The sequence below is a fragment of the Microtus ochrogaster genome, unplaced genomic scaffold (assembly GCF_000317375.1).
Source record: "Microtus ochrogaster isolate Prairie Vole_2 unplaced genomic scaffold, MicOch1.0 UNK31, whole genome shotgun sequence".
In the NCBI taxonomy this organism is placed as follows: Eukaryota; Metazoa; Chordata; class Mammalia; order Rodentia; family Cricetidae; genus Microtus; species Microtus ochrogaster.
In genome coordinates this window covers 375,665-398,668 of record NW_004949129.1, presented here as the reverse complement: position 1 = coordinate 398,668, position 23,004 = coordinate 375,665, and the positions used below count along the sequence as shown (strand labels likewise).

The following is a 23,004-nucleotide window of genomic DNA, read 5'->3' as shown; positions in this document are numbered from 1 at the left end:
TCACACAACCCAGAAAATAGGTGAAACTTTTAATTTTTTTAAAGTATCTTCCATTCTTCTCTTCTTCTATGCCACCAGCCTCAAAAGACAAAGATCCCAGACAATGCTATTTTCTAAAAAGAAAGGATAGTGTGTTGTAAACTAGAAAATATGTCCATGAAGCGTGTATAACTATTTCCATAGCTTCTGCCTCAGTCAGAGTGGAATAATACATGGAAAATATTACTATATTCAAAAATGCATGGTAGAGTTAGAAAAAGACACACATCCTGGGTGGAGGTAGCTGCATTTGCTGAGTAGTGACATGGCTATTATATAATGAATGCCTGAAAGGGTGTGGATCTGGTAAGAAAAGAAACAAGTTTCAGTTTGTTTCCTAGGAATTCTTAGAAGCAAGCACTTCTCGTTGGTTCCATTTACTATATGCTGTGTGTTCTCAACTTTACATAAATGATGATATTGTCCCTGGCCAATGACCCTTCAATAAACATGATGGGAAGATGAAATCCTAACAACCAGAAAGGTTTTATAGTTACCTGTATCATTGTGTCAGACGCTGTGGCTGAGGCTTCTGGTTTCAAGATGTGAGCCAACGGCATCTGAGGTTTAAGGACACTATTCATTATAGAAGCCAAGGTTATTTCCATGCCAGAGATCACACACAAACTCAACAGTAGTATTTAACCGTGGAGTGAAGTCAGGGCAAGTCTTTTGCTGGAGCCACCTTTCCTGTCTTTAAAGTCATGAGGAAACCTCCCTTCTCTTTCCCAATGTCACATCCATAATGGTGAGAATTTGCTGTTTGAAATTCTCATCAGGACACAGCATATGAAAGATGTGTTCTTTCGGAAATGCAAAAAGGTACATTGGGTTCCTCACAAATTTCTTTATTACATGTATACAAATGGCAGTGAGAAGCTGTGAATGGTAACACTGGGCAAGCAAGAGGATTTCTCATATCAAAAAACAGTCCAGTTTAAGTCAAGAAGTTCCAAGTTCACCCATGCTACGGTTTTAACTCTAGAATAGAAGAAGGTGCAACAATCCAAAACAACATAACTTAATGATTTTACTTACTTATTGTTATCATGTGTGTGTCCATGAGTGTAGGCACACACACACACACACTCACACATGTGTGTGTGTGTGGAGGTCAGACAACAACTTTTAGTAGCTATTTCCCTCCTTCTACCTTTGTGTGAATATCAACTCATCAGCCTTACATGGCAATAACTTTGCTAGCTGATCCATCTCATCAGCCCTAACAATGGTTTTATTCTACCTGGGATGGCTAGATTAAGGAACTCTGAGGAGAAGAGGTTAAAATCTGGTGTGTAGAGTGCTCTACAGGTCAAGAGAAAGAGCAAATGCTAGCACAGTTTCTCAAAGCCCAGCAGATAAAGTAGCTTGGGGCTTAGTGTGTAAAGCTTTTGCATTACACTCAGTGTCAAGTGATAATTTGAGGTGAGCATGAAGGAGCTCTGAGGCAACAGCTTCTTCCCCAGCATCCTACAGACCATGCCCCTTCACAGTCGTCAGTGAACTCCCTCTTTGTATGTCCAATATGATTCTCCTCTCCTTCGGTCTGTATTCTGTTGGCCATCCCCTCAGTGGAGTTCTTGGCTTCTTTTGGTTCTATGTCACCTAAGCTGCTCCTCTATTTTCCTCCCCAATTTCTGTACCCAGATGTCCTCAAAAACCTGAAAAAAAAAGAAGCTATGAACATCATTTGGGGAATTTTGAAGCACACTATGTCATCTCTGTCACTTCCATCAGTGGTCCCCAGGGCTCTTTTGTAGTCTACCATCTTCCCTTCTGATTAGTTTAATAAAGAGTTGAATGGCCAACTATAGATAGGCAGGAAGAGGTTAGGCAGGATTTCCAGAGACAGAGAGGATGGAAGGAGAAGACAGGGAGAGGAAACAAGAGGTGCAAGATGGAAGAGAGATATAAATGTGTTAATTTAAGTTATAAAAACTAATTAGGAGCAAGTCCTAAGCTATAGTCCAAGTTTTCATAATTAATAAGAAGTCTCCATGTCATTATTTGGGAGTTGGCTGTCGGGACAGAGAAAAACTCTTTATATTATGACTCCTACAGCTCTGGCTACCACCCTTATTTAAATAACTCTCTAAAAAATCCAGCCATTTGTGGAGATGGAGGAGGAGTGGATGGGGAGGGAGTTGATGGGAAAGAGGAAGAGAAGGGAGGGAGGGAGGGGAGAAGAGAGGAAGGGAGGATGGGAGGGGAGGAGGAAGGGGAAACTGTTTAGTATGTAAAATAAATGGGGAAAATGTTATTTAAATTTAAAAAGAAAAGAAATATACTTAAAAACATACTTTTTAGGATGGCTGTACCACCATTGTTTCCTTTCAGGAGGCTCAAAAACTTCAGACCCAGGGTCTGGGAAGTTGACTCGGTGGTTATGAGCACTTGTTGATCCTGAAGAGGACCTGAAATTTTTCCCAACATGCACATGACAATTCACACTCATCTGTAACTGCAGTTCCAAGGTATTCGGTGCCTTCTTCTGACAGCCATTGATAGCAGGTGCACACTTACTACACATACATACATGTAGGCTAAAATTTCAGACATGTTAAAATGAAATAATCAGTTTTTAAAAGAGAAAAACTTTATACCCATAGTAGGTGTTTTTGATGATTAATTTTATATGTTTATACAACTTTGGTAAGGGATGCCAGATAGCCGATTAAGTCTACTTCTGAATGGATTTATGGAGTGTTTCTGAAAAACATTATACTGAAGATCATTTTTATCAGTGTAGATGAGCATCATCTAAATCACTGAAGGCTCAAAGAATGAAAATAAGTGTGCAATGATGTTGGGTTAACTCTTCCTTGTTGACCTAGGATGCCAGTCCAATCCTGGTCTCAGACATTTATGCCTTCAAACCTTGACTAGGACCCATAATGTTGGCTCTCTTGGTTTTTAGGTCTTTGGGCTAAGAATGGAGCTACATAATTGCCTTTTGTGGGCTATCATCTTCAAGATCACACAATTTCTCAATCTCCTTAATGACATGAGCCAACACTACACAACAATTTTATATACATCTATGTCTTAAATAGAACATAGATATATACATAAATAGATAGATAGAGATAGATAAGTAGATGATAGATCGATGACAGATGGATGGATGGACGGACGGACAGACGGACGGACAGGCAGACAGATAGATATCCTAGTGATTCAGTTTCTATAAAGATCCTATTGGTTGATTATCCAAGATCCTGACTAATCCAGTGTTCAACCAGTATAGTTATAATTTCCCCCTGTCTTTTCTTCCTTGTTCCTTATCTCCAATCAGTTTCCACATGCTAGAGGATGCGTCCAAACTCCACTCATCCTCTCCCCCCCCACCCATCTCATTTCATGATTTCTCTCAGCAGCTACCTAGAAGGTCTTCCTTCTTCTATTCCATGCAGCTCTAAAAGAGAGAGACCCCCTTCCCATACACATACTACCTGAGGCAGGTGGGAGAGCTACCTCTAAAGTCAAAAGAGCTGGAGAACTCCCCCTGCTCCTCACCAGCTGAAGCACTTGGGAGAACAGGCCCTGCATCTCACCTGGGCAGCACAATAGAGCTGACCCTGTTGGCAGAGGTATGGGTAAGCCAGCCCCAAGGTCACGAGCAGTGGGAGAACAGTCACGCCCAGGATGGTCAAGGGAGAGATGCCCCCTTACCCTTTTCCCCTCACTGCCTACAATGGAGGATGGAACTGACCCTCCTAGTTACCAGCTGCAGCACTCAGGAAAGTGGGTCCTGTACCTTGTCTGCACAGTAGAGCTGACCCTATTGACAGGGGTGCCAGTAAATTGGCCCCAAGAACATGAGCATGGGATTTATGGCCCTACCTCTCATCTGCCACATGGTGGGGTGGGCAAAGGAGAAATGCCCCCCCATCCCTCACCACCTGTAGCATGTGGGAGAGCTGGCCCTGAGGTCATAAGAGTAGGAGAGCTGTCCCTGCTCCATCACTAACTACAGAACCCAGGAAAGTAGCCCCTGCACCTCACCTGAGCAACACAATAGAGTGGGCCCTGATGGTGCAGGTATGAGACGGGTGACCCTCAGGGTGCGAAAGCAGGAGAACTGGTCCCACCCCTTTCTCATTGCTACAAGGGGTGAACTAGCCAAGGTAATACTGGAGAGCTCACACTGGTGGTGAGGACATGGAAAATCTGGCAGGCTGACCAACCCTGCAACTACCCAGGCCCAGAACCAAGATTATGAGTTGACCCACCCCAACATCCACCCCATCTGTGGTCTGCTGGAGTACATGAAAGTGCTAGTCCTGCAGACCCAAAGCTGCAGGATCTCCACAACACAAGGCAACAACAGGATATCCAAGAGGCATCCCATTGAGGGTCCAGCATCAATAGCATAGCAGATACTAGAGGCCTAGAACCAGACCAATGACTCTGTGGTGAACATTTGTACATCAAGATTTATGAATTGCCGGGCAGTGGTGGCGCACACCTTTAATCCCAGCACTTGGGAGGCAGAGGCAGGCGGATCTCTGGGAGTTCGAGGCCAGCCTCGTCTACAAGAGCTAGTTCCAGGACAGGCTCCAAAGCCACAGAGAAACCCTGTCTCGAAAGTCAAAAAAAAAAAAAGATTTATGAATTAAAGTGTTCATTGCATAACTCACAGTGTCTCACTACAGCTTCCACAATGAGATTGATTTTATTTCATTCTTTTTCTTTATTCTCTCTTAAATTTTATTTTTTTGAGGGGGGGGAGATTACAAGGGCAGAGGGTGGATATCAAGGGACAGAGAAATGAATGTGATTAAGATGTATGATGTGAAAGACACAAATGTTGAGGATTGCAGACCACCAGACCCTGAATTTCTTCTAAACAACTTGTTTTCCTCTGCTCTCAGCATAAGACCCTGATGGCAGGTGAGTGATTTCTGGTGAATGCAGCTGAAAGATCCCGAGAGCTGGGATGTAGCCAGAGCACTATATAAGCTGCCCCTAAACACACTAAAGTGGGAATTCTTGGCATTCTTGTCTCAAGGATATTCCCATGGCCCTGTCTGTCTGTCTGTCTGTCTCTGTCTGTCTGTATATGTTTTTAAATTTTCAGCCTAGTTCCCATAGCACATAGTGAATAGAGTACAGTACGGAACTGGTGTAGTTTTACAAGTGGAGACCCCAGTGAGATCACCCTCAGGAATGGTGAGGGTGGATTAAACATGGGTATATGTATTATGTGTGTTTGAGTCTTCAAAGAAACAGAGTATAGACAGTCAGATTATAAGCCATAAAAGGATGGAATGTGCACAGAGAATTTGGATTATGTATATTGTGTTTTCTTTTGGTTTTTTGACTGGAGAAAGACATTTGATTCTGAGAACTACTAAAAAAGGTGCCTTGACTTTAAAATACAGGACTAAAGATATGTTGCTTTGGAAAAGAGGTTCTGATTTTGTTTTCACAGAAGATGAGAATATGTGGAATCATAAGGCTAACATGGTTTGATGGACCAAGATCCCCTGAAATGTCTCTGTGAATAACCCCAAAAATTACTTCACCCAATAATCAGCAGGAAGTAGTCTGGAGAGAGAACTATGCCAAAATTCCCTACTGGAGGTTGTGGGGCCGAGGGGGATGGCATAGGTGGTGGTGGTAACAGGGGCATCAGCAACCGCAGCCCTGGAGCTGAGGCAAGCCAAGGTGAGTCACCCAGACCTCTGGGCTGCCCATCCGTGAGCAGTGTACAGAGAGGCAGTGACTGGAGCAGAGTTTCGCAAGAGTGACAGCCAACTGCCGAGTGCTCATGGAGACGTCCAGAAGGCAGCAACAGGGAGGCAGCAGCAGTCCCAGGCTCTGCACATCCAAGAGTTTGACCTGAGGGGCCCATGAAACAGCTGTGGAAGGTCTCTGAGCCTGCCTGCCACCCCAGCTCTCAGCAGCAGCGAAAGGTGCATCACTCCAGCCCAGTTAATGCCAGGTCTGGTGGAGACTTTGAGACAGTGACTATGGTCGCTAGGGCATTTTCCAACTTATTGCTATTATATTTGTGCCAAGCCCATGCCAGTCCAAACCCTTGGTCTATTTGTATCTAAAAGGGGGACACAAAGAATCAATAAAAAAAAATTAAAAAAGAAAAAAAGAAAGCCAAGTAGATGACAAAACAAAGCTGCTCTCTAAGTCTCAGCCAAGCTAGGCATGATGGGGTGGACCGACATGAACTGAAGCTGTCTTATAAGTAAATGAAAGCATGGAACTTGAGCTGAGACTTGGTATAATAATGAGAAAAACAGAAAACAGCAGCTTCAAGGGAAAGGAAGTTAAACCAATTACCCTTCAGAGTGAACTTTAGCAAGAGAGACAGACTTCGGCCTAAGGTCCATAGAAAAGCTCCAAGAACTTCATCCAGAGAGATTTCTTAAAGTAAAAGAGAATGAGAGCTCCACTGCAGACACCATGATGGGGGGAGGGAATCTGAAGGAAAGGGAGGCCTCCAAAGAAAACCCCTAAACAAAAACCCCTGAATAAATTTTTAAGATATTGTGGATAGTTCAACACTAAGTACCATAATCTGTACAGCACTTGGCATATGTGGAGCCAGATCTGAAAGGGACAATAAGATTATCTTGTAGCTGCTAGAGGGAGGAGCAACAGGACCACAGCTCTGATGGTTTCTTTACTTTCTGTTCTAGAGAGCAAGCTTTGGGGAGATCTGACTGGGTTTATGGATTTGGAGGCAGCTGGAGAGTTTGTGTTCTAACAAGACTGAGATTTGGAAATCAGCCAATTCAGGAGTCATATTGGGGTGCTAATAATCCAGGAACAGAGATATAGATGGATAAAAGCTGGAAGCCAGGGCACACGTGAGCAGAGCAGTGTTGGAAGCTGTGATGGACTGTGAAATCAATGAAGGTGAGGCAGGGGCTCCAGAGAGATGAGATGAGATACCTCCAGTGGTAAGGTAGTTTAGGAAAAAGAAAAAAATCCTAATTAGGGAGACAAATTGAGAAATTTGCAGGCTGGGGGATTCTCAAAATAGCCAAGGGCCCCCTAGCTGCAGCAAAAGCACCTTGGTGTTCATGTCCAAGCTTTCTGTATGGCAAGCATGTAATGAGAGTCGCCCATCCAGAGAACACCTCTCCCTTGTCCCTCAAGGTTTCCCTCTGAGCATAATACCTAGGTCAGTCATTCGATCCATTTACTCACCCTGCTGGTGAGAGGTATTTTTATGGGACAGTCGTGAATATTTTACAAAGTATGAATATGAATGAGAAACATCTTTACTATGCCAGAGAAATCAAGTTTATTGGGAAGTAAATGAAGCTGCCTCCTTGCATTCCAGAGAATACCAGAGAAGAAAGGAAGGCAGGATATGGAGGCATGTACAGGAAACGCCCTCTATGGTAAGCCCCAGAGCTCAGATTGCAGAGGTCTGACACCTTCAGCAGCAAACAGGCTCAACCTTCAACTGAAGGAGCTTGTCCGGAAGTTGAAGATGGCTGTCTTTGCTTGTTGGTTCTGCAAAACCTGTGAGTTTCTGGCAAACACCGTTTTCATGGTGATGTTTCTTAATGGCGATGGAAGTCCTGTCTAAGTAGGCACCTGGAGACTGTTCCTGCATTTTAACTAAATGGCTTCATTGACATTTTCGAAGGGGATCTAAGTTGTTCAGTTAACAGCAACGCTTTTGACAGCCGCCACAAGGTCCACAGGAGGTACCAGTAGCATTGGTGGTGGCGCATGGGTTGCAGGGGAGGCTGGGAAGACACAGAAGCAAACATAGGGTTGGAGAGAATAAATCAGAGAACCCTAAATCACGCACAGTATCTTTTACTTATAGAAACAACCTAAGAACTGTCAGTGGATGGAATTAGAATTGTGGCTGTGACCAAGCCCTTTTCTCTTACCCACAATACCTTGGGCCAAACTGGAAACTTGTGCTTTTAAAAAATATCTCACACTCTTCCCTCTCATGGAACTTAATGAGATTGGCCTCACCCAACATGTAAGGCTGTAACTGGCAATATCTGGACACACCTCTCTCCTCTCTATTGATAACTTTCAAAAACAGAAGCTATGCCCTTCACCTTTGCTCACACGCATTTATTTGACTAATGCCAATCACTGCGTCCACTGTGGGCTTTCGAAGCACTATGTGAGCATCTGAAACATGGCCACCAAGTGTGTTTCTCCTGTCTAACATGTCCACCACACATGCTATCCCAGAAATCCATTCTGCACTCACTTGCAGTCCTCGCTCTCCAGCAGACTCCTGTACGTGTTGATCTCACACTCCAGTCGGGACCGGATGTCCAGCAGCACCTGGTACTCCTGGTTCTGACGCTCCAGGTCAGCCCGGATCTCACCAAGCTGGGACTCCACGTTGGTGATCAGGCACTGCACCTGGGACAGCTGGGAGCTGTAGCGAGCCTCGCTCTCTGTCAGGGTGTTTTCCAGAGAGTTTCTCTGTGGGGGAGAAGACAGAGACTATCAGACAGCTGTCCCCTCTAAAGGTTCCTACATAGCCCTCCAAGGGAGTCACAGCCTTCAAGAGCTAGGAAGAGGGCATGACTCCAAAGGCACCCCAGACTCCACACTGCTCAGCAGCAGGTCTGGACACTACACACCAGGTTGTGCTGGGCCTGCAGCTCGATCTCCAGGGCGTTGACTGTGCGTCTCAGCTCGATGATCTCTGCCTGGCAGGACTGCAGCTGCTCTGAGCTGGACACCACCTGCTTGTTCAGCTCCTCACTCTGCAAGAGGCAAGGGAAGAGACAGGCTTAGACCCTGCCTTAGAGTCCTAGGGGACTCAGTTCCTGAGTGACCATGAGCTCAGATGCCCACCTGTGTGGTGAACCATTCCTCCACTTCTCTGCGGTTGGTTTCCACCAGGGCCTCGTACTGACACCTGGTCTCATTGAGCACACGGTTCAGGTCCACAGTGGGAGCAGCATCCACCTCCACGTTGAGGCGGTCTCCAAGCTGGCAGCGCAGGGTGTTGACTTCCTGGTGGAAGAAGGAGAAAGAAGCCATGAAAGCAGATCTGCTCTCTTCCTGGTAGAGGGAAACGAGTACAACCCCGCCTACAAAGGGATGGGGGCTGAAACAACATCCTGATCGCTCCAAAGATGCAGATTATCACTGCAAAGCTCCAGCGGGACGCACGTAATTATCTATCTCAGACAAAAGCAGAAGCACCTTCTCATCCTTCTAAGACTGAGTCCTTGGCACTCGCAAACCCTCCTGTCTCCACCACACCCCTTTAGGTACTACATGCTTAGCCATTCTCAAATATGCCTTACCTAAGCGCCTCTTTGCTCAGCCTATACCCTCAAATGGCAGCACTTTAGCATCCTCCCCTTGCCCCTGGAAGTGCTCCCCTGCTCCTCCCTATAAGACTGGCTTCCTCCTACTATGCACACACGGCACAGTGTTGATTTCACTCAGCCTTGCATTCGATCGCTAGGGCTCCATGGTTGTCCCATCATATTGGACTAAGAGTTCTTAAAGAGAGGAACCATGGGTTATTTTATATTTTTTTACCCTCCATTTCCACCATCAGTTCTTGGACCCTAACAGTAGTAACCAGGAGAGGTCAGAGTTCAGCGGATGGACATCCATCCTCACTGCTCATGCTCACCTATGTGCATGGGCATCCATAGCTCACTGTACTCCTTGACAAGGATACAGAGCCATCCTCCTAGGACCTTAGCTTAAAGTCCTTCGGGGAATGGTCCCACACCAGGGAACCTGACAGCTGGTACCCAATTCCAGGGGCCCCCTCTTAATGCTAACAACTTCAGTCTAAGGCTCTGAAACCTGCTTTGACAACACTTCTCCATACCTCCTCGTGGTTCTTCTTGAGACACAGCAGCTCCTCCCTCAGGGACTCCACCTGAGCCTCCAGGTCAGACTTGCAGAGGGTCAGCTCGTCCAGGATCCTGCGCAGGCTGTTGATGTCTGACTCCACCAGCTGCCTCAGGGACAGCTCAGTTTGGTACCTGCACACAGAGAGCTGGAGGATCAGCCAGCATCTTCTTAGGATGTGGCTGGACCACAAACTCCATGAACGTATACAGTTGTGTGCCTTTCCTCCTCTGTTTCCATCCTGCTATGTGTGGATCAGCTGCGGGAGGTCTGGACCCACTTCACATCACAAGGGGCCCGAAGACACTTATAAGGTGGGGTCCTCACTCTGTTCTTGGTGTTATTGGTTAATAAAACACCAAATGGATCCATTCCCGTCTCTGGATTTGGGAGTTTTATAAAAAGAACTTACTAGAAACATTGATATGGATTGAATATCACTGACTAGAAAAATCCAAAACCAGAACAATCTGAAAGTCTTTGAGGGACACAACACCACAGTGCAAACTGCCCTTCCTGACTCCATTGACAGACAAAATGCAGGTGCACTAAAAACAGTGTATAAAATGAGACTCAGTCTGTGTTTGCGGCATATAAACACCTTAACAAATGAGTTTGGACTCAGGTCCCATCCCTAAGACAGCTCTTTATGAGTGTTCAAATACCCACAACTCAAAAGGAAAGCCAAAACCCAAAAACCACTTCGGGTCCCAAGCACTTCTGATAAAGGACAGTCAATTCGTATCAACTGCAGGGCTCAAGTCTGAATATCTGTCTACAGCTTACTTTCATAGCCAGACTGAGAAGGAGGCAGGAAAGGGGAAGAAGTATCTTTCTCATCCCTTCCGCCTGCCCTTCCAGGCAACACTAAACCCACAGAGCCATGAAGACGCCATGAAAGAGCCATCAGGGTTTGGAAGTCACCCAACTCAAAAGGTTCAACATACTTGGTCCTGAAGTCATCAGAGGCCAGCTTGGCATTGTCGATCTTCACGGCCAGCCTGGCGTTCTCAGACTTAGCACACAGAATCTGAAACAATGGTTCTAATGTAAGATCCACTTGAACTTGAGCATGCCTCCCCAGTCAAAGAAGGGCAACTGATGATGGGCTCTTAGGCCACCCCCTCACCTTCTGCTGCAGCTCCTCGATGGTCCTGAAGTAGGCCTGGTAGGCAGGGCACACCAGAGGGTCCTGCTGCTGGTTCCTCTCCTGGATCCGACTTTCCAGCTCTGCATTCTCTCTCTCCAGCTGCCTCACCTTCTCCATGTAGCTGGCCAGGCGTTCATTCAGGAACTGCATGGTCTCCTTCTCGTTGCCATTGAAGGAGCCCTCACAGAACCAATTGCAGTTGCCGATATTGGCAGGGATGTTGCAGGCCCCGGGCAGGGTGCAGCTGTGGCAGCTGTTGGGTATACAGGGCCGGGAGGCACAGCTGGTACGGCAGCTCAGGGCAGGCAGGCAGGATTCACAGGACATGGTGTTGGGAGAGGTGATGGGAGAGCAGTGAGCTGCTGGAGGTAGATGTGGATGAGGTTTGAGTCTCTCTCTCTTTCATGGTCCTTTTATACCCTTAAAAGTGGGTGGGGGCTTGGAAAATAGCATAATTTCCTTTCCTAATGCTTCAGCTAATTTTTCTTCAAAATAAGCTACTTAGATTGCTTCCAAAGAGTCCCCCCTCATCTATAAAATTATTCCATTCAGCTTGTGTCACGGCGGCCTCTTGCTGGGTACAAGTGGTTGATGAAATCAGAGTTTGGTCAGATGGCTTCAAAGGAGGCAGATTCATCACCGCCGTGAAAGGCTCACCCCATTACTCAGAGGGAAGAAGAGCATGGGACATGAGGTGGGGTTGCTTGGCAGTCAGAGATTCCTTTCCCGCAAGGTTCTGCTGATATAGCTATGGAAAAGGCACTGTGAGTGAACAGCCTTCCCATATGCCTCTCCTCTCAAATCTACACACATTTCAGAATTTAGGGAAGCAATCCTTATAGAAGAAACTCAGCCTGGATACTGGCTGCACCTTGGGAAATGTCCAGATAGACAGACTAGAAACAGCTGTGTAATGGTGTTTGGAAAATGAGAATGCAAAACGAAAGATGATGGATGGATGGATGGATGGATGGATGGATGGATGGATGGATGGATGGATGGGATAGACAGTCAGTCATATGGATGGGGATTGTACTAAAAGGAGGTTTGGCCAGCCGTAGGCCACAGTCTGTATAGAATGTAGAGCTGTACTCTTGGTGGACAGTGGAACCTTTAAGAGATGGGGCCATTGGGTGGGTTCTCTGACACTGAGGGAAGACATTAACACGACATTCTGTGTTTTCCTCAACACGTGTGTCAAGTAGGTGAAGATAAGCCTGTTGCCCCTTCATTACCCCTGGGGAAACTGAAGCTCAGGAAAGTCACAAGTCATGTCCAAGAATGTCAAGCTGATAGCTCTGACCAACATCCAGGTCCTCCTGAGCAGGCTTTATCGGAGCCATTGGAAATGCTTCACCTGTCTGGATTCTACAAGACCCCTGGGACCAAACTGACGGCTGGCTCTTGAGTCGCTTAAATCAGTATGTTTAAGAGGAGACTGCACTCTCAAAAGTTTTTAATTGTGCCCCCCAGGTTTTTCAAAGCACCCCCAACACTGAGAACTGCTGTTTTGCCATAGGTCTGTTGGTGACAGTGGAACACCAAGGGAATATTAAAAGCCATTTCAAAGGTTTGGGGGAACTGTAGAGCACATTTCTTTAAACATTAAGATGTGTCCGAAGAACATATTATGACTTGTGGCTCTTATAAGGTTTGTTCATAGCCACAGTGCCCCTCTATTGCAGACGCTATATCTAGTTAAACCATATGCAGAGCTTTGGGGGGGGGGGCTTCCTGTCTTCAATACTCAGTTTGTTGTGAACAACAAGCCTTGAGGATCGGCTTGACTCTTGTGAAGCTATTCAAAGAGGAGTTGGGAGTAAGTTAGACAAGTAAGATAATTAAAAGCAAACAAACTGTATAATTATATCAATTATGATTCATTATTCTCTTTAGAGGGGCTTGACAAAAAAATTAGTCTGGAATGTACCCGTGTACGGAGCTTGTGCATAGGAGGCTGCTTTGAAGAATGTCATTAACCTGGATGTAAACATTCCATTCTCCATACTCTGTGGTCGAGTCTTGCCTATAACAATAGGTGGAACCGGATTCTGATAACCAAATGTAACCTCAGTGTCCTCATCTGTAAAGTGGGTTTGATTCTAGCACTGTTATAAGCATCCATTTGCGATAACATCCTAAGTCGTGGAGGGCCCTCAATAGGTAAGAGCTATATTGGCTTCTTGTTCCTGCTGCCCACAAAGTTAAGGCCTTAAAATGACTCAGATGCACTCCTTAGAATCCCATAAGTTAGAAGTCCAAAACCAATCTCAAATTCAAGTTTTATGTTGCGCTAAGATCAAGAGATCAGGAAGCATTTCTCCACACCAACCGTGGAAAATCTGAAAGGGGACCAATGAGAAGATACAGTGGAAAAGGCACTTGCTGCCAAACCTGACACCGTGAGCTCAGTCCCAGGGACTCACATGGCGGAAGGGGAGAATCAACTCCTGCGGATCATCCTCTAAGTTCCACGTACGAGCTCGACACAAGACCACTCTCTTATGCACACGTATATGCACAAAATATGTAAAGAAATTTATTTCTTTTTAAGATTTCTTAAAAGATTAAAGTCTCAAATATCAAAACTAAAATTATAAAACCTGTAAAGGAACATCTTTGTGAATCTGGATTTGCCACCAAGATCTCAGGCAACCAAAAGAAAAATTCAACAGACTTCCTCCAAAATGAAACTCCTGTGCATCAGATACTCAGCCACGGGACTGGAGAGATGCCTCAGCAGTCAAGAGGACCCAGATTCAGCCCCCAGTATCCATATGGCAGCTCATAGCCCTCTGTAATTCCAGTTCCAGGGAATCTAATGCCTTCTTCCGGCCTCCATGGGCGTGGCACATACATGATGCACTTATATACTTATATACATGCAGCAGAACACTCTCACACATAAAATAAATTAAATTTAAAAATAAAAAGTAAAAAAACTCCATCAAGGAAAGAAACATGGTCTGGAAATATAACTTGGTGACCCAGTACTTGCTTAACATATGTGAGGCCCTAAGGTCAGGATCCAAGGCCCAGAAAGGGGGTGGATAAACCAAGGAATTCACGAACTGGGAGGAAATATCTACATATCATATATATGGTGGGAAATGAGGTCTAGAATTTATTATGAACTCTTACAACATAAGAAAAACAAGAGAAACAATCTTAAAAATGGGTAAAAACTTCAACTGACAAGTCTCAGAAGAAGATGTGCAAATGGTCATTTAAAAAGATGCTCGATGCCCTTAGTCATCGGGCTCATACAAATGGACAGCACAATACAGTACCACTTCACATCCATTCTGATGACTATGGCTTCAAACAAACAGAAAATAGGAAGCATTGGCAAGCACATGGAAAAAATTGGAACCCTGTGTTCTTCTGGTGAAGGAGAGCATTTTAAATGGTGCGAGCAGTGGTGAAGACACGGTGTCTTGATCATGTCAGTTCACAAGACTGTGGTTCATAAAAGCAGGCTGATAACATCCTGAGGGTCCTCAGGATTTTATGAAATCAACACTTATCATTTCTGTGGATTTTCCTTCCAGTTAAAAGAAGATGCCATGGGTGGCCCTTGGACTTCCCACAGGGCAGGGAACCCTGATTGCTCTTCAGGCTGACGAGGGAGGGGGACTTGATTGGGGAAGGGGGAAGGAAATGGGAGGCGGTGGCTGGGAGGAGGCAGAAATCTTTACTAAATTAATAAATAAAAAAATAAAAAATAAATAAATAAATAAAATTTAATTTCTCCAGCAAAAAAAAAAGAAATTTTTGTCTAAAAAAAAAAAAAAAGAAGAAGCTGCCATTTCTTGAGACATACCACTGTCCTCAGTCTCCAGAGCTTGTCTCTTTCAATAGTCAGATACGTGCTCAGGAATCAAGGTTCTGTGTCTTAGGGTGATAACACTCCTTGTGGGTCTAACTTTATGCTCTTAACAAATTGTGAGTAGCTTGCGGTTGGGAGCTGCCTGCTAGTGTCTCTCCGTGCTGCACCACCCAGCATCTACAGAGTAGGAGTTGACCAGAAACTGGTTAGATTGACATGAGAGAGGACAAATAGCCCATGAAGAACTGGTGGATCCTCCAGGTCAGTGGCTGGAAGCCCTGCCTGGCCAATAATGAAAACACACATAAAAGAAAGGAAGACGGTCTGGGTACGGCAGGAAAAACCGGGGTGACGGGGGGGGCTCCTTCACAGTGTACCCCTGAGGTTTCCTGAACTACAATAACCCAGAATCATAGAACACTAGATCCAAGGATCTTGCTGAGGGAAAAAAAATGAGTTTTCCAGATTTACCATCCCTAGTTCATGCCTTCAAGTTCAGGCTTGGATAGCAACAGCTCTGGGAGAATCTATGCCCTGAGAGAAATATAGAATAATAAAAGGGAGACAGCAGCATGCACTCCCTTCTGGTGGCTGCTCTACTTCACCCATGGGTGCGGGGTGTCAGGCCAGCCATCTGCCCATCAAGACGGAAGCCCATTATAAAGCTTGACTTTCAAGTGGCTTTTTATAGCGTCCTAAGGTGGGGAGCAGATGGCGACAAACGAAGAGCAAGAAGAAAGGCATCTGCTTTTGGCAGGAAAACATTTATTGTGAGATTACAAAGGAGAGCCACTGGCACTTCAGAGTCCTCCAGATGAGCCAAGGGAGAGTCAGGTCCCTCTGAAGGAAAAAGCAGGCAGGCAATGGTCTAGAGAAGATACAGTGGCTGAAGGCACAGTTTCTGGGGCTGTCGTTCCAGGGTTGCACTGGCTATTCTGTGGTTTTACGCCTGGGAATGAACCAGAACCAGGTCAGAGCTCTGGAGCGCTAAGCCCTGTACCCTTGCCCCTTTGGCATCTCCCAGGTTCTAGCGTACAAAGGAGTTGCATGGCCCACAGCGGGGACGTGGGACACAAGGTGTGCAAGGGGCGGGGGGTGGGCACGGAGTGCAGGGATTGGAGACACAGGGCCCGATGGGCTTGCCGCATGCATTGGTTGTGGCACAGGGATTGCAGGGTAGCCTAGAGAAGAAGAACACAAGAGAAAGGTGAGGTGAGCCACATGCATAACCACATATCAGAGAGTCCCAAAGAGTAACCACATATAACCCTATCTATATATGACCACATATCAGAGAGCTGGCAAGAGAAAAAGTCCTGTCAGGATTTGTCCTAGCCTAGAACAGAGAAGACCCAGCTCCCCTCTATTGCAAAACCTTTAACTCACTAAAATTCCCCCTCCTATAGAGAATCACAAGTACTACACAGACACCCCAAATCTATATACTCCTAGCTGTTGACCTTGAGTGGGTTACCGCCTTCTCCAAGCCCTGGTGTCCTTACGAAGAAACCTGGAAGAATACTGTACCCGCCTACCCGAGGGTGATTACACAAGCAGATAAGATAGTTTCTATCTTAGGCTGTCTATACAATGGAGTATTGTAAGAAGACAGCTCACATGATTCTGCATGTTATCACAGTAGAATACAAAGATAACTGAACCAGTTCAGTTTGTACACCACCAACTGTGCTAACAAGACGCTTGGTGTTTTTAATGATGGCTGTGGTGTTTCGGGAGTTCTGTTTGAGCATGTCAAGTGGGAAGGCATGATTTTCTTTCCCGAGGTAGACAATCTGTGACAGTTCCAACCGAGTCTGATACTCCCCTCTGAGCACTCATCAAACCCGTCCATCTGTGCACTCACTTGCAGTCCTCGCTCTCCAGCAGGCCCCTGTACGTGTTGATCTCACACTCCAGCCTGGCCCGGATGTCTAGCAGCACCTGGTACTCCTGGTTCTGACGCTCCAGGTCAGCCCGGATCTCACCAAGCTGGGACTCCACGTTGGTGATCAGGCACTGCACCTGGGACAGCTGGGAGCTGTAGCGAGCCTCGCTCTCTGTCAGGGTGTTTTCCAGAGAGTTTCTCTGTGGGGGAGAAGACAAAGGCTGTCACATGCTGTCCCCTCTAAAGGTCCCTGCATGGCCTTCCAAGGGAGTCACAGCCTTCAAGAGCTAGGAAGAGAGAGTGGCCCCAGGGGCATCCCAGTGACTCTGCCTCCTGACTCCACACTGCTCAGCAGAAGGTCTGGACACTACACACCAGGTTGTGCTGGGCCTGCAGCTCGATCTCCAGGGCGTTGACTGTGCGTCTCAGCTCGATGATCTCTGCCTGGCAGGACTGCAGCTGCTCTGAGCTGGACACCACCTGCTTGTTCAGCTCCTCGGTCTGCAAGAGGCAAAGGCAAAGACAGGCTCAGACCCTGCCTTATAGTCCTGGGGGACTCAGTTCCTGGGTGACCATGAGCTCAGATGCCCACCTGTGTGGTGAACCATTCCTCCACTTCTCTGCGGTTGGTTTCCACCAGGGCCTCGTACTGACACCTGGTCTCATTGAGCACACGGTTCAGGTCCACAGTGGGAGCAGCATCCACCTCCACGTTGAGGCGGTCTCCAAGCTGGCAGCGCAGGGTGTTGACTTCCTACAGATGAGTAAATCCCCAGTTACTATTCTCAGTGAGTCTCAGAGATAACCCTCCCTGTTGAAGCCCTAAGTCTATTTCCTTGTAAAAAAGAACCTTGGAGTGGAGCAGTTTATTATATCAGTGCAATACAAATAAGCTCCATAGGCTCAACTCCCTCCTCACCATTACCCTGACACGACACTTGTCTTCAAAAAGAAATCCCAAGGGTTTGCTGAGCTGCTGTTGAAGAACAGGCTAACCAACAAGTTTCCCAGATTGGAAACTGAGACCCTCAAATGCAAAAAGATGGCTAAACAGATTCAAGTTGTACATTAAATAATTCTTGCTACCAAAAAAAAGAAACAGAATCCTGCCATGCCAAGTCCCAGCAGAAGCCACTCGTTGCTCCACAAGACTTTGGAAGAGTGGAGGCAACATTTCCCTTCCTTATCTTATTTATCTTAGCAAGAGAATAATCAGATCACCAACATAGCAAGTCTGGAATTCTATAGCTCAGTGGCAAATTGCCAGCAAGTGGAGATGTCTGGAAAATCATACATGGGTTTTTAACATGAGGTATATTCTGTCTGAGAATATGGATAAGTTCGTCTATAGTTTTTTTCTCATTGGGTCTTAATGGTTTTGAAAGGAATTCATAAAAACATTCTGAGATTTGTTTTTGTACCCTTTGTTCTGCTTCTCCCGACCCCAAAGCCTGAGGCTGAGTTAGGTCCTTCATCTGGTCTCACCTCCTCGTGGTTCCTCTTGAGACACAGCAGCTCCTCCTTCAGGGACTCCACCTGAGCCTCCAGGTCAGACTTGCAGAGGGTCAGCTCGTCCAGGATCCTGCGCAGGCCATTGATGTCCGACTCCACCAGCTGCCTCAGGGACAGCTCGGTCTCATACCTGAAAAAGGACAGGGTCAGAGCAGCAACTGGTGAAACTCAAGATCCAGAACAATAATTCTTGCTAGACACCATTTGTGTTGCCTTCCTACTTCCTGCAATGCATAGACTCAGGGGACAGAGAGTTCCGGATGCTCCACCAAAACCCAACCTCATCCTTTTCTCATTTTTTTGTGATTCCTTTTCTTGGTTCTGCTCCCAACATCTTTTTGCAGAACCATTCACAACTAACAGATTGTCTACTGTTCGGAAAAACTATGGAAATCCCCTTCTTTAACTGGGGGTTAAGTCAAAGAAAAGGATACTAGCGTGAATGCCAAATGACTCACTTAGTCCTGAAGTCATCGGCAGCCAGCTTGGCGTTATCGATCTGCACCACCAACCTGGCGTTCTCAGACTTACTACACAGGATCTAAGGAAGGAGAGACCACATGAATCAGTGAGCATGAAAAATAAATACAAAACCATCAGCTTGTTTAAAAATGACTAGCAAGGAAAATGGGAAAGCGAGGATCATTGTAGCTGCAGTCTAGCTGATGGATCGACCTTATGAACATCAGCTGTCATCTACGACATTTCTTTATGGACCCTGACAGATCATTATGGGTCTGAAATGAGAAACACTTCTCTACCTCAGGTTGAGAACCATAGCAAGGTACCATCATTTAGACATGGCAGCATGGCCCCTCACCTTCTGCTGCAGCTCCTCAATGGTCCTGAAGTAGGCCTGGTAGGCAGGGCACACCAGAGGGTCCTGCTGCTGGTTCCTCTCCTGGATCCGACTTTCCAGCTCTGCATTCTCTCTCTCCAGCTGCCTCACCTTCTCCATGTAGCTGGCCAGGCGGTCATTCAGGAACTGCATGGTCTCCTTCTCGTTGCCATTGAAGGAGCCCTCACAGAACCAATTGCAGTTGCCGATATTGGCAGGGATGTTGCAGGCCCCGGGCAGGGTGCAGCTATGGCAGCTGTTGGGTATACAGGGCCGGGAGGAGCAGCTGGTGCGGCAGCTCATGGTGGGCAGGCAGCAGTTGTATGGCATGGTGCTGGAGGGAGTGAGGTGCCTGGCTGAAGACACAGTGTGGATTCTCCAAGCCTCAGAGCTCTGGGTGTCCTTCCTCTGGTGAGAATTTATAACCCTTCTCCAGAGGGTGTGGACACAGTATGTAAAATCTTTTTTCTTTGTACTTCTTCGCTGGTTTTCAGACGCCCTCTCCATCAGTCTGTCATTTGCCTCCCTCAGAGGAGTCCCTGATCCCATAAAAATTCTTTACTTGAGCTTCCTGCTAAGTCAGGACTCTTCTTCAGCCATTACACCCTTGAAATCAGAGTTCTGCGGCAGAGCTTCAAAGGAGCCACATGGTCCAGCCCTGGTCACTCAGGTGTTGGTCCATCCAGTGGCATTCTTTTGTGTTACAAGATGCTGAAGGCCCATAGTCAACCTCATGTCCTAGCTAACCTGCCATTTCCAGAGAGAGAGAAAGAGAGACAGACGGATTGCTTGAAGGAAGACACTACATTCCGTTACAACCATCAACTCTTCTTCCTTGTGGTGAGAGACAACTCTCTGCATGGTGCCATATTCCAGGCCAAGGATGGGTGACAGTGGTGATGATTTGGGCTGACCTAAACCTTAGCTCTGAAGGTTGGAGAGGTGTTTGTGGTTTACAGGACCATGTAATGGCCTCTGTTATCACTTAAGAGAATGGTAGAGACTTTAATAACCACCTTGACAACAGAGAAGTTTCTGGAAGAAGAGACAGTTTTGAAAGAGGTCCGAAAAAATATTAGCTGATGGGTCAGTAGATTCATTTAAACTGCCTAGGAAAAGAAAGTGGATGTGTTCATCAAATATGGGGCATGAGTCAAAACAGAAGGAATGGCTCATTTAAGAAAGTCAAGAGATAATCCAAAGTGATTAGGAATGCAGGTCTGTAGTACGTAGTGCACTTGCCTACTCTATGCAATGTCCTGGGCTCAAACCTCAGCAAGGCAAAAAGGTAGTCCAAAAGGGGTCTTCCCAGACAAGAAATCACTTTAACTTAAACTTGAACAAATTGACTCTATAGTATGTAACATATCCGTGTCCGACTTAGCATTAAGAACCACTTTTAAATTTCCAGTTAAACTTTCAAACATTCTGCCCATTCTCTGCACTCAGTGGATGCATAGGCAACATTCTGCCCTGGGCACCCCAGCTCCAGTCCTACTGCATCCAGATGTTGTAAGGACTAAGAGTTCAAAAGTAAGGAAGGAAAGCTATGTTATATCATTGAATCCAAGGGCTTAGATGCTAGCAAGAAACATACTGAGGTACCCTGCAAACATAGGATTTGGCCAGGGCAGGGGCAGAGAGGGATGGAGACGAGCCAAAAAATGGGTGGCAGTGGATGGGACCAGAGATCTGAGGATGAGATGGTCCAAACTGGGAGTATAAAAGTTATGTAATTATAGGTACTGCCACATACTGCCTGCATCTCCAGAGCATCATCTCAAGTGCCTGTGGCTTTGGCCAGCAGCCAGAGCTTCTGCTTTGCTGACACCTTATTGGAGTCCTGCTCCTCGGTGAGCTTTCATGGTAGTCTTCATGTGGCTGGAGTCTCCAGGACCATTACCCCCACTTATTATAAAAAGCGTTCGTGTTTTTAAAGACCCAGACCACTACAAAGCAGCCTCGGACTTGTAATAAAATCTAATTTTCTTTGTTTTTTCCAAAGACTATGAAGTGGGAGAAATAGGCGGGTCTGGAGACAGGTACCACCCAGACTTTCCATCAGAAAGACACCAGGCCAGCACCGGCAGTCGACAGGGAGCTTCTGTCACCTTCCGTCTGGGTTTGGGAAGACTGGCGAGGTGACTACATACAAAGATGAGAAGCAATGGATAAAGACCAGAAGAAGCCTCTGATGTCCCAATGCTTGTCAGCCTGCTCCAAAGCATTGGCTTTCCAGAAAAGAGCTGCTTTCTCAACCTGCCTGCTTCCCCATCCGGGGAAACCTTGCCCTGAGCACAGATGGAATGCCTGCAGCACCCTCCAATCCCTTTGGCCTTCTATGGACTGCCCAGTGTTGCCCCCTAGAGGCCTCCGCCAAGAAGAACACCCAGGTGTTTATATAGGAGAAGATTTGCCGATTGGATCATCCAGGAGGGCAATAAGAGAATCCCCCCAATACACAGAGATCAAAGAAATGGAGCCAGATGGACACAAGGAGGAGGCTGTCCAATAAGAAAGACAAGAACATTCCGAAGACAGCCACAAAGAGGAAATGTGGACGGGAACCCCAGACCTGCGCAGCCACATGAATCAGACAGAGCTAGCCCACTTTCAAATGAGCTAACCTGCAAGAGTACACAGCTGAGAATTAGCCAAGATGTCCAAAATCGATGGTCAGAAAACACAGCCTACCCTGCTGAGTGTCCTGTGAGAGATAAATGGAGACAATCCCTGCAAGACCTGCAGACATGGGACCATGGCTTCCGGAGCCTCTGAAAGATCAACCTTGGCCCACGGTGTCCAAAGCAGAGTATCTTCTCCAGCATCCAGTCTCAGATTTGTTTGTAGCTAAAATACTCTGCCCAGCAATGCTATACTTACAAGTATGGAATACTGGGGGACAAAGGGGGAAAGCAGTGAGGACGGTCAAACATGCACTGGCTTCAGGGATTGAAAAAACATCAGCCACATTGAAGATGCGGGAAGGACAGGTTACCTCTGTTGCCTGCAACCTGCTCCTGGAGCTAACTTGTTTCCCTACTGACTGCCCTGCAGAAGGTGATGTGGAACAGTTCCGGATGGAGACCGCAGGCAGACTGTCTGGTGAGTAAGCACAAGGATGGCACCCCTGGTCATTCTAGCCTCCTCTGCAGTGTTTTCAAAATATTGACCAGCCTGAGTGTATTTGCCTTTTGAACTAGTAAGAGAAATGAGACCCCAGGCTTAAAGGTTTCCAGGATCTCCTCGGGCTAGCAGTAGATTTAAGTGCTTTCTTGATTTACTAATTGGAATGTTTTATTTGCATATTTTAATCCTTCTAAGAGAAACTGAGCTCTCTATGAACCCTCAAACCTACCTTTCTTTATCTGGTTCAGTTTAATTCAAACTGCATTTACTAGGTACCTTTTCTATACTAAAAACAGAACCAAATTAGAACAGAAAAGTCATAGCTGGTAAGAGATCCCTGTTTGTGGGTAATCCAGGCCAATCAGCCCCAATTTGGACCCAAAAAGTAACAAGAAATAGACAGAAGTAAAGGGATGAGGTATTTTAAAGGCGTAAGGTGACATTTGGAAATATATTTGTATTTAACATAGTTTTAAGATTATACATATGATGTTCAGAGCAGCGACATTTGCAGACTATCCACTGCGTGTCTGGCATAGTCCTGCAGGCAGGGTCATGGAGGATATGGTGTGTTCTTGCCCTCCTGGAGCTCTCAGATGTGCATAATTCCATGTAATTGGACAACTCGATAAAATATCCTTCCTCTCATATTCCAGTTGGACCGTTTCAAACCCAGTTCAAGTTTCTCAACCCCAGGATGAAGGGATGGAGCCCTTTCTGACTAGAATCTATTGTTCTCTCTCTCTCTCTCTCTCTCTCTCTCTCTCTCTCTCTCTCTCTCTCTCTCT

At 46.2% G+C, this 23,004-nt stretch overlaps 2 protein-coding genes across 2 annotated transcripts; both read right to left on the bottom strand.

The window, feature by feature from the left end:
- Window positions 1–7,678: 7,678 nt before the first annotated feature.
- LOC101989819 (keratin, type I cuticular Ha4) lies at window positions 7,679–11,476 on the bottom strand. Its single transcript, XM_005368220.1, has 7 exons — window positions 11,003–11,476; window positions 10,821–10,903; window positions 9,851–10,007; window positions 8,851–9,012; window positions 8,634–8,759; window positions 8,252–8,472; window positions 7,679–7,763 (listed from the first exon to the last, which is right to left on the bottom strand). The coding sequence occupies exons 1-7, from the start codon at window positions 11,348–11,350 to the stop codon at window positions 7,679–7,681; spliced, it is 1,182 nt and encodes a 393-aa protein (XP_005368277.2). The 5' UTR covers window positions 11,351–11,476.
- A 4,403-nt stretch (window positions 11,477–15,879) lies between these two features.
- LOC101989528 (keratin, type I cuticular Ha1) lies at window positions 15,880–19,429 on the bottom strand. The gene is made up of 7 exons (XM_005368219.2): window positions 19,070–19,429; window positions 18,708–18,790; window positions 18,223–18,379; window positions 17,330–17,491; window positions 17,113–17,238; window positions 16,717–16,937; window positions 15,880–16,033 (listed from the first exon to the last, which is right to left on the bottom strand). The coding sequence occupies exons 1-7, from the start codon at window positions 19,415–19,417 to the stop codon at window positions 15,880–15,882; spliced, it is 1,251 nt and encodes a 416-aa protein (XP_005368276.1). The 5' UTR covers window positions 19,418–19,429.
- Window positions 19,430–23,004: the final 3,575 nt, after the last annotated feature.

Coding starts and splice junctions, on each gene's coding strand:
- LOC101989819 (XM_005368220.1), bottom strand. CDS start 11,350: ATGTCCTGTGAATCCTGCCTGCCTGCCCTGAGCTGCCGTACCAGCTGT. Junction 8,473..8,633: donor TGCAGGCCCAGCACAACCTG/GTGTGTAGTGTC, acceptor TCTCCCCCACAG/AGAAACTCTCTGGAAAACAC. Junction 7,764..8,251: donor CTGGAGAGCGAGGACTGCAA/GTGAGTGCAGAA, acceptor GTGTCTTCCCAG/CCTCCCCTGCAACCCATGCG.
- LOC101989528 (XM_005368219.2), bottom strand. CDS start 19,417: ATGCCATACAACTGCTGCCTGCCCACCATGAGCTGCCGCACCAGCTGC. Junction 18,380..18,707: donor GCCGATGACTTCAGGACTAA/GTGAGTCATTTG, acceptor GTCCTTTTTCAG/GTATGAGACCGAGCTGTCCC. Junction 17,492..18,222: donor TCAAGAGGAACCACGAGGAG/GTGAGACCAGAT, acceptor ACTCATCTGTAG/GAAGTCAACACCCTGCGCTG.